Source organism: Apiospora hydei, assembly GCF_038363865.1.
Source record: "Apiospora hydei strain CBS 114990 chromosome Unknown utg000002l_segment0_segment0, whole genome shotgun sequence".
Classification (NCBI taxonomy): Eukaryota; Fungi; Ascomycota; class Sordariomycetes; order Amphisphaeriales; family Apiosporaceae; genus Apiospora; species Apiospora hydei.
Genome location: NW_027117361.1, coordinates 4,041,501 through 4,052,479, shown reverse-complemented (window position 1 = coordinate 4,052,479; position 10,979 = coordinate 4,041,501). Strand labels below are relative to the sequence as shown.

At 54.7% G+C, this 10,979-nt stretch overlaps 3 protein-coding genes across 3 annotated transcripts; 2 read left to right on the top strand and 1 right to left on the bottom strand.

Moving 5' to 3' along the window:
* Positions 1-2,913: 2,913 nt before the first annotated feature.
* PG997_001255 (Calcipressin-1) lies at positions 2,914-3,689 on the top strand (the record flags this gene model as incomplete). The annotated part of the gene is made up of 2 exons (XM_066805570.1): positions 2,914-3,249; positions 3,336-3,689. The coding sequence occupies 2 exons, from the start codon at positions 2,914-2,916 to the stop codon at positions 3,687-3,689; spliced, it is 690 nt and encodes a 229-aa protein (XP_066675343.1).
* A 636-nt stretch (positions 3,690-4,325) lies between these two features.
* Positions 4,326-6,172, bottom strand: PG997_001254 (uncharacterized protein; the record flags this gene model as incomplete). The annotated part of the gene is made up of 3 exons (XM_066805569.1): positions 4,326-4,640; positions 4,944-5,660; positions 5,774-6,172. 3 exons carry the CDS (start codon positions 6,170-6,172, stop codon positions 4,326-4,328), a joined length of 1,431 nt encoding a protein of 476 aa, XP_066675342.1.
* A 970-nt stretch (positions 6,173-7,142) lies between these two features.
* On the top strand, positions 7,143-8,021 carry PG997_001253 (Required for respiratory growth protein 9 mitochondrial; the record flags this gene model as incomplete). Its single annotated transcript, XM_066805568.1, has 1 exon — positions 7,143-8,021. The coding sequence occupies one exon, from the start codon at positions 7,143-7,145 to the stop codon at positions 8,019-8,021; it is 879 nt and encodes a 292-aa protein (XP_066675341.1).
* Positions 8,022-10,979: the final 2,958 nt, after the last annotated feature.

The window sequence follows — 10,979 nt, the reverse complement described above, 5'->3', positions numbered from 1 at the left end:
ACCAAGGAGACTAAGCAAGGCTACCGGGGGGAGATGCGACTTCACACGCCTTGGAGGAGAGAGGGAGGCTGTAGATTACCGGAATAGGAAGGCGAAGAAGGCTAATAGGGACTGGGGGCCTATCATCTACGACGACTAGGGTCCGGACGGGAGGGACCCATTCCAACCCGGCGTCGACCAAACCATCAAGGGCAGGCCGTGTCCTCTTGCCGAGCAGAACATCCAATGTGTCGATTCAGGGAGGCAGAGTCACAGGAGCGAAACAAGGGATGATATGATAGCCGAGAGAGAAGAGAGAGAGAGGAAGGATGAAGTCGGACGGGTGCAATGCATTACTCGTAAGATTGGGGATGCCTTACACTGCCAGAGTCGAAGAGGCAATACTGCGGAGGCCAAGCAACGGTCGGTAAAATGGCTTTACGCGTGTTTGCTTGCGGCTTTGCGGTGAACAAACCCCATGCCTGTCCCGGTGGAGTGTCTCCGAGTGGGATTCCACGTCTGGGCACCTGGAGCTGGAGCTGGAGCTGGAGCTGGAGCTGGAGGAGGAGCAGGAGGAGACGGTATGTTGTAAGCCAAGCGTAGCACAATTGGAGCTGTCTCTGTTTTGTTGTTGAGGGCTGTGTGCGAAGGAAGGAGGCCAATTCAACCCATCGTATTTGAAATTTGTTAGCAGGGCGGGCAGCAAGCAGCAGCGCCGTTTTGCTTTGTAACTGGCTAACGAGCACTGCCATGCTTGCTAGCTTGGAGGAGGAGATAGCAGGCACAGTTACAGTTGGCTGCACAGCTGTTGATTGTCGTTCTAGATTGCGCAAGCAGAGGAGACGCCAGCCAGGTGGCCAGCCAGGTGTCGCCGAGACACACACAAACACACGTTTTCCTTGCGCGTGTTGTGTTGGTGGTGCAACTCACTGGTGCTGGCTGGCCCTGCTGGGTGCTGAGGTAGAGCGGCCGTGGTCTCGGTGGATATCCGAAAGTCCAGTTCCATGGCAATCGCGCCAAGACATGATTGGTGAGCGAGTGATTGAGGCTGTGCAAGGAAAATAGAGGCCTCACCCGACTGCCAATCCCGCCTGCCCGCCTGCCCGCGAGGTCCAAACATTGACCGATCCTACCCTGGAATGTTTCAATGTTTCTCCAATCGTTTTAGTAAGGCCATCCGGCTTCGAAACGGATGCGTCTGGGATGAGTGTCGATGCTAAGCTTAACTGGACTCATGAAATTGGAGCAATATGCTGCGCCCACGCTGGGCCAATCTTAATGCTGCGCGCAGCTGACTCTACCTAAGTCACTATTCACTTTGGTATACACTTGTTGGCCTTGGAGCTAATAAGTGGATCGATCGAGAGGTCTGAACCGTCTGATGGCGACTTGGTATCCGACGTGCATACTTACCTAAACCATGAAATACGGGATGAGAAAAAAAGAAGAGAAGAGGAAAAGGCAGACGAGAACTGCGCCTCTCGGTGGCAAGATCCGTCCTGGCTAGCAAACATTACCAATACGAGACCATGCTGTCAGACGAGCGGAAGTTATGAGAGCCGTAACATCCTGACTGGAGTCATGGTCTCCATGACTTGGGACGGAGGAGGTTGGAGGCTTTTTCAGACTGGCGGCAGTTGGGAACTTGGACAACGATCGCAGCCCCGGAGGCCGCAAAATGATTGGGTCATTCCGACTATCTTCAAAGTCGAAGACGATCTTCCGTTTGAAGCCAACCTTGGCGGTGCAGCGCATGGGAGAGCAATATTTTCATGCTGATCATGCATGCATGCAGGTCTGCACACGGCTTACGGGAAACCGCCAACCCAACTGCTCTGCTGACTGCTTCATCCTCCCCCACGGCATGATCGGAAGATTTCTCATCTATTGGGCCGGGCAAAGCGGGCTGCCGTGCAAACATCAAGGAAAGCCCGCACCCGCAACCCAGCAGTAGCAGCAGCATGCATTAGGTACCGATCGATCCTGGACAAAGTTACTAGCCCCCAAGAAACGTTGGCATGGACATTACTGTATGTTTTGATGAAACTCTGAGTGGCCATGGCCGGTAATTAACGTACAACCTCATAACATTGGATAATACGTAGTCATAGTAGACGTGGTATTGGGGATCTATTGATCAATTGATTGACTGCCCCAATTTGGCTCGATACGCGTACAGGACTCAGCCTCGCTCTAGCCACCGCGCAGCATACCTAATGTCTTCCCATCTCTGGTGTTTTGCCTTCGAAGCTGCATCCATGCCATCATATCGCCTGCGGTGTTTTGGTCAGATAACCAACGGGCACTGCGGGAATGCGCTTGCGCAGTGTGTTGGAGGGGGCCTTGAACCCTTCTAGCCGCGGAAGGCTCTCCAGAACCGTCCAGGGGCCCAAGCACATCGCCAAGCCCCGGCATCCAGTGGGTTTTGCTTTAGGCGTTAGGTGCCTGCTTCTTAGGTGGTGTGCCCAGAAGGCTCAAGCCTGTCCAGTGCCAGGGTGATTTGCAGCGCCTACATCTGTGGACCCCCTAGTAGGAACATGCAGCCACTGGCCACTGATTCCCTCCCCCCGCCTGAACAGTACCGCTGGCCAGGTTCCAGAACTGACGGGGGTTCCACTGGCTCGTCAACCACTTCCCATCTTCGTTTCCAACGCAGCCACCATCGCGAAAGTACATATTTGCGATTCTGTCCGCTTCCCTTTCACACCTTCTTCCCATCTTCTACAACTCACTCACACAGACACAGACAATACAGTCATATCTTCCTGTTCGGTCAACCCAAAGATTGTTGATACTTGCCACCTCGACGCGAGCACTTCTTGGCCATCCCCGAACCTACCTCATACAACTTCGCCAAGTCAGACCAGAACTGGCTTGAAGAACGTTCCTCTTTCGCCACCAAACGAATCAACTCAACACACACCACACACAACCATGTCTGGATCGCCGACTTCTCTGCCTGCGCGGCCTGAATTCTCCAGGATGAGGAGAGCCTCTTCCCTCAAGCTCGACCTTTCCAGTTTACCGCCGCTGACGCAACCCACACCGCCGACAAACACGCTGTTGCTCACCAACCTTGGCGATCTTGACATCTTCCGCCCAGACAACCTACAGACGATCCGAGAGCTCATCTCCACAACAGCACCGGTATACACATGGGCGCCGCTCAAATCCTTCCGCCGTATCGTGGTGTCCTTCTTCGACGAAGAGTCGGCCATCAAAGTGCGACAGGTGTGGGATGGTGAGGCCATCATGGGCCAGCGCTGCCGCGTCTACTTCGGCCAGCACACCCCGCTGAACCTGGACCAAGACAAGCACCTGGCGCTTCCCGATGCGGGCAAGCTTTTCTTCATCAGCCCTCCCCGTCCCCGCCGCACGGCTGGGAACAGACGCTCGAGGACGCCCCCAACAAGCTCGTCCACGCCGATGACCTGGCCGCTGCTCTGGCCAAGCTGCACCACCGAGCCCCCGACGCCGCCATGGCGTCACCCGTCTCGCCGACTGATGGCAACTCCGCCACGACTCGCAGCCGTAGCAGCACGCTCATCTTCCAGCCCAAGGAGAGCACCGGCAACAGCCCTACCCTGCCCTCCATCGCTGTGGACGATATGACGGACTCCCCAATGGAGCTTAATAGCCCGAGTCCTCTTTCGAGCCCGAAACCCATCATGGCACATACTTCTCGGCCGCCGGTGGAGCTTATGGAGTAAAACCACATTATTGGGTGGCTATGAATCATTACTTCTTGTTCTCCTGTAAATGGGATATCAAAGGCGTTTAGGGAGGGGGACCTGACGGGGGACCAGGCAGCGCAGGTCAGGAGTTACACGGTTTGGTTAAGAGGCGTTTTCGCATTTCGCATTGGCGACAGAATCTGTACATTATTGCTGAAACTTGCGATGTGTCTCGGGCGGCACAGAGAAAGTTTATACCGCCTTACAGAGGATAGGAAGCGAAACGAAGCTCAGTACGCAACCTTCACATAGGAAAACAGACAGCACATAATAATAGACTAGAGGAAAATATCTGACTCCAAATTATGTTCAAACCAGTAGTCCAATTCTTGCTCATTGTCAGTGAACTTATGCAACTGCATATTGTTTGATGCAATGCTTATAACTGGTTCTCAACTTGTATTGGTGGTGGAGTTCATTAAGCAGCAAGTAAATGTTTGCGTATTTGATCAATATATATATATATATCCCGTACGGACAACTACTTGGGCTTGATCTTTCTCAAAGGCCAAACATACCCAGAACCTAATATCTCGAACTGCGCAGCCGAAGAGAAATTACTGTGCACTGTATCCACCACCTTATATCCAAGTAAGCAAGTACCTAAACTACCTAAACATAGGAAATCCGACGGACATACTCCAAGCCTCTGGCGAGCACGTCCGTCCCAGCAACAGCCCGGACCCCGAGCCACGCGACCGAGCCGAGCAAAGCGCCCACGAACAAGAGCGTGAGCAGCGCCGTGCGCTCGACGCCGGCGTGCCGCAGCGCGCCCGACGTCTTGGGCCGGCCCGGGATGGGCGCGCCCTGCGGCGTCTCGACGTTGACGAGGTCGGGGATCCACTTGAAGGCGAACTTGGACGTGTAGCCGAGGCCGCCTTTGGACTTGTTGTGTACCAGGAGTTCGTAGAGACCGTGGCGGGCAAGCTGGGAAAGAGGGTTGGCTGGTTAGCATAAAGACGCTGGAATTCACTCGCCGGAGTAAAAAAGGGGGTTCAGAATCGCCTGAGGCCAAGATCGCCCAGATGCGTCATGTTTGTATCGGAACCTGCCAGGGAAAGGTTGGAGAAGGGGAAGAATGGAGGTTGTCAGAAATCAGCTGCTGAAGCCCGCTCTAAATGTTTCGAGCTAACCTAGGGTATCCCGGTGTAGAAAGACCCGGCATAATGGGTAATGCTCGTCATGACAAGCCGTGAGAATATGAAACATCGGAAAACCCATTCAACTTACTTTGATGTGCCGCGAATCGAGCGCGGGGATGCACCGGCAGAGGTAGCCCGAGATCATGAAGAAGAGGCACTGGCCAACGATGAGCGCGGTGTGGTAGACGCTCGGCCGGTGGATGTTCAACTCGCCCGCGAGCTGGGACCCGTTGAGCCAGTAGGCCTCGGCTTCCATGAAGCCGCGGGAGGCGTAGGCGGGGCCGAGCCCCTCGAAGCCGGTGATGATGTTGTTGGCGAGGACGCCCGACTTGGGCGAGGGCGCGATCTCGCTGACGAGCAGCGACTCCATCATGGCCTTGGCCTTGCCGGGGTCCGCCAGCCAGTCGTGCGGCGTGCCCATGACGTACGCCACCCAGCGCCAGAGCGCGAGGTAGTCGACGATCTCCTGGGCGCGCGGGCGGATCCCCTGCCGTGGCAGCCCGAGCCAGAGGAGCGTCGCCGAGAAGGTGTTGATGGTGCCGATGCAGTCGAGATCGTTGACGGGCACGCCGTGGGCCGCGACGTCGTAGTACCCCGGCTGCTCGCGAGCCAGCTGCACGATGCGCTTGCGCACTGAGGCGTGCAGGAGCCGCACCCGCACCGAGGACTCCCAGCCGTGGCCCCCGGGCTGGATGGCCCCGAGGCCGTCGTGGACGCCGAGCGTGTGCTGGGTCGTCTCGAGGAGCCGGCGGTTCACCACGTTGGCGCCGAACCCCCGGTGCGGGTGAGGGTTTCGACCGGCCGCCTTGCGCCCATACCCCCGAGTAACGATAGAAACATCAACTGGATAAACGTCAGTATGCTTGCCCCCTACTCCCTCTTTGGAATCAACCAAATGCATGTAGAGAAAAAGCCTACGGTTGTGACAGAAGGCCCGCCGTACCGCCAGAACACATTTTGGCCCCTTTCTATCTGGTCCCAGTCAACCCAGTCGGGCACAGTGTTGACTTCTGTCCATAGTTTCCGAAGTTTTTCGTCGCTGTTTCCGTGCTCCTTGACCAGCTTGAAGAGGTCTCGGTGCCTCTTCTCCTGAGGCTCGGTCTTCTTGGGCTCGTAGGCTTCCTCAATATCTTTCCGAGTGAAACTCAGGGCCACAGGGGGCACGATCTCGTCCAGACTGTCTAGCGCATCCGCTCCGACTTTGTCGTACGTATAGACCAAGGGATGGAGGTCTTCGACAGGAGTGTGCTCGCTTGTCCACTTGAAGGTATGGCCGTATACAGTTCTCACACTTGGATCTCTGGTGAATATGCCCATCTTGACAGCGGGCTCACGTATGGCGATACGCAGCGTTAAATCACACAAGGGGTATCAACAGAGCACAGAATCTATGTCGACAAGATGAGGAAATGCAAGGTGCCAGCCACTTGCTGAAAGAGAAAGCTAGCGGGTGTTATATACCACCTTTCGCATATGACAGACACCGACGACGTGGAAGTGAGGCCCAACTACCCCATGGAAACAAGCGAAAACGGTACTCTACTGTTGGTCACAACCAGTCTCGTCGGGGTGATGTGTCGTTGGTAGCAGTGATCATCTTGGGTCGCTGAAATAGGAAAGCGATTCGCAAACCGAGATTCTGAGGATACCGAGGCACCATTGCCCCCCCGACGTCAGAGCATCAAGATCACTGGGCGTGTGGGGTTCACACCATATCCCCCAAACTACTACTCCATGAATCATGGGTGCGCTCAGGTACGGGCAGTTTGAGGTTTCCCGGGAAGCTCGACGAATCCTGTGACGCGAGTCAAACCGAGTTCATGGCGACTGCCTGTTTGACGGTCTAGATCTTTCAGCTCTGATGGGCGCCATGGATATGCTTCTGTCATAACATCACCGTGCTGAAGGCCGAAGTCTCTTGCCATGCAGTTGGAGTCGAGATGGGACGAGATTGGGGTGGCAATATCCGTTGGCGATAGAGACCTGTCAGAGTCGGTCCTGCGGTAACCGGACTCCGTATTCTGAAATTCGGCTTTTGACCCGCCAAACAAAGTGCCTTAGCAGAGGTCTGATTGGACCAAACCCGTCTTTTCCAGATTTTAGCGGACAGATTCCGTCCCCAATGCGTTGAACCAATCAGAGCTCTGCTCCCGGAGTGGGTCGGAAGACGAATTTATCTGATTTCCAAAACTTCGAGGTCTGGTATCTTCTTCGAGCTGATCAGTCAGTTCTCTGCAGTTGAAACAGTCTTCCACGACGCTTCGTGGTAGCATCTTTCCAAACTGAAATGATTTGCTCTTGTCGCTCCGCATCATTGCGCATATTCGTACAGAGCCTGACCCCGCTCCAACTGCCCGCAGCCACATATCGTCTCAACCACTCTTCATTGGCCACTTCCCCTTCCCGGCAGGGTGATCTCGTGAGGAGGTCCTTCAGCACTGCCTCGGCACTTTGTTATCCTAGGAAACCACCACACCACGTTCCTCGGCACGACGACCTCCAAGACTTCCCCAGCTCTTCCGACGGTTACGGTGCGCATTCCGTCTCGTATGCGGACCCCGAGGTCCCTGTTGTGGAACTTGACGATGCGCACAATGGCGGCGCCGTTTTCGAGTTCTCGCAAGACTCAATAGATGCGCTCTCCGCAGAGTCTGAGCGCTTGTCTGTCACCTCGGGTCGTGGCCCCAAGACTCGAAAGAACCGAGCAGACTCGCCCAGATCGAAGTCGAGAGCTCCTCCGGAGAGAGCCTCGGAAAGACCCTACAAAACAAAGCACATCGACATCCAGCCGAGGGATCGCGAGGCGGAACGTAGCCCAGACGACAGACCACGGCAGAAGAAGGAGGCTTGGAGGGTACAAAAGGAAGCACTTGACGAGAAGTTCCCAGAAGGATGGGCCCCGCGAAAACGGCTGTCGCCCGACGCGCTGGACGGTATCAAGGCACTGCATGCTCAGTTCCCTGAAGAATACACCACCCCGGTACTGGCGGCCAAGTTCCAGGTTTCTCCCGAGGTCATCCGGCGTATACTGAAAGCCAAATGGCAGCCGTCTCCCGAGGAAGAGGAGCGACGCCAGGGCCGCTGGTTCAACCGCGGCAAGAATATCTGGGCTCAAATGGCCGAACTCGGCAAGAAGCCCCCAAGAGGTGGAGGGAGGAGGGCGTGACCCGTGATCCCAAATGGAATATGAAAAGGGGCCCTCGGACTGAATACCCATATGTTCCCAAGTGGAAAGAGGACCAGGCCAAAAAGGAGAAAGAGAGTGCCCAGCGGAAACTGGGCGGCAGATTACTATGATATATGACTGTCATGGCTGGAGATGAACGCACATGATGCTTGTAATATGTACCATTATACTGTATAAGCACACCACTAAACCTACGATGAATGAATAGCAACGTATGCCATGTATATACTCAGACATCGCTCTCTGCGAGGGCTTGTGCGTATTTTGGTGATGATGATGCGTTGAGTTGAAGCTCTATTTCCTATGCAGATACTGGGGCATGTAAATCCCGTCATGGCTCGGTGGCGTCGAAGCCATGTTCAGCCTTACCAGCCATCCACAAACCAAGTTGTAAGATACATGTATGTAAGCACGACGCATTTTGGGACGATATACATGTTCACGCTACTAGTCACATAAACCCGATGAGGCTGACGTTAGAATCCCTCCAGTTACCGAGCCCGGTAAGGGAGAGGCCGTGGCCCATGGTCTGCGAATCTTCGGGGGAGATCCGATGCAAGTACACACTCTCAGGGATACTGCAATGAAGCGAAGCGGAAGTGCGCTCTGGACAGGGCTTACAGCCAGCAGCCTCGCTCGGGCGCAGCATTGCATGGCCTGTCCCCCAACATACGGGCTTCATTATTAATGCATTGATTGTGCAACTCCTCCCTCGGTGCTCGGAGCCTTTCGGATATCATGGTGGAATTTTTGAACAGACCAAAAGGCGTATGGCACGACAGTGTGTGCATATCATAGCTTTTCTCATTGCTCGCGCACTCGATGGATGGATACCCCAGAAAGGGCCATTGTCGATCTGCAAGTAGTCCCAGATGCCGTAGCTGCAGCTTGATACTTCATGTTATATGCTGCCATTACTCGCATAACACCGAAATGACATAATCAGTCACATACATACATAAGTCGACAGTCAATTTTATCTCATTACCATCCGTTGACGACTGGTCGGAGGTTGGCTGCTTTGCTGGTGAAATTGGCCAGTCCCGAGTCTCAGAGGTGTCTGCAACAACCCGCCCAGCCGCCCGCCCGCTGCCACCACACCACCTGCACACCCACCACCCACCAGCCCACATTAAGCTAGGTGGACTATTGAGAGCCATCTCCAGGGACCCTTGTAGCTCATTATTTCCAAAGTCCCTTTTCCCGCTTTCCGCTCGATGCGGTTCATGCAGGCAGGTGGTGCTTGGTCTGTGTCAACCAAGTATAGAGATATGCCCCCAATGCATCTCGGCCGGCCGGGCTGTGTAGGTAACTGTGTAGAAGGAGCTCAAGGTCCTTCGCATGAATTGAGCATCGTAACGACTACTACATGCCTACTGGGCGCAGCTAGGGATGAGGCCGTTGAAAGGATTTCCGAGGCGGACGTGCGCGGAACGGGCTTGACGGTTCAAATGCAACAATGTTCAGGGACTGAAACTTGACAGCCTGCACATGGGGACGGGGCCCTTTGTTCAATGGCAAGACTCTGGACCAACCAGATCTAAGCACCAAAAGCCACACGTAAGGATGTATGCACCTATACGTGTATAGAAATGTGTAGGATGTATCCGTATATACTCCCAGTATGCTACCAAATGAACGCTCGCATCCCGTAACACTCGAATAAACAATACACGTGTAATAACTCGGTTTGGTGGCCGATATTGCATCTGTGGACGACGATTGGATAAGGCCGGTGTCTTGTCCAGCTGCCCCTACTAATACTGGGGAAGGCATCTTCTGGGGGAATGATGGTGTCTTTGTGACGACCCCCGAACCAGGAAAATGCTGTCGGGCAAGGATTGTGATGGACGGTTTGGGAAGAGCCGTCACACTGCAACGGGCAAAGATTTCCAACGGCCAGGGTGATGAGGATAGCGACTCGGCCCTCGAGCTGATCAGGGCTTCTGCTAGACCCAATCAACTTCCCAGTCGGGCGGTAACTCTCCCTGTCCCCCTTGGTGTGCCATTAAGCTCGCAGCTGCTGGGAGGGGCCGAGGGGGGCTTGACGGGGGGCTTGACGGACAACAAACACAAAGGGAAGCTAAGCTGTGTTGGTCTTTTGCTCTACCGTCCCTGCACATTTTATTATTAGTGGTGGCAGGAGAGCGAGTACCAACTTAGGCATGTACCGGTAGTGGCCGAGAGAAGAATGAATTTCGTGGTGCACAGCATCCGGGGTAGCATATGTTGTGAACGTCGAATGTCGAATGTCGTGCGTGCATGCGTGCGTGCGTGGGAGGGAGGTCACTCACTTCCCAACCCTCACTTCACTCTCCTCTGGGTCTCTGTCTCTCCTTCTAGAATCTATTTTCAGCCTCCTTCCTTGCTTCTACCGCTTCGCCTGGCCGTGTTGGATGCAGGGAGCCGATGCCGCCGCCATTACCTGCAGCAAACGGTAACTCCAGACCGCTTTAGTCCCACTGGGGGTCACATACCCATATCCTATACATGCCCGACTAATACTACCTAAGATAAAGGCTTCTTTCACCCAGAGAATTTCTCCTTCGCGTCATTGTGAGTAGGAACAAAAAAGAGAGGACCACCCGACGCAGCTGCCGACTGACAAGGACGAAAGCGTTCAGCCGCTCTCTTGTGCCCTTCCCTGCCTCCTGCCTTCCTCGACTGCGATCAGACCCTTCGATTGAGTCTGTTCGTTCCGGCATTCCAAACTCTCTTCCACCTCTCCCTCTGCCCGTCCCTCGTCCACAGCTGCCCCGACCTGCCTGTCCGGATGCCGGTTGACTTAACAACTACGACGCCCAGCCACTCAATGCCTTGGGTAATCGTTGTGCTCCCTATAACTTACCCATTCTCAGCTTCGATTGGGTCTGCTGCACTCTTCTCGCGCCTTTCTTCATATTCTAAAGCATTACTTGGTTCTTCCATGGCGAGAAG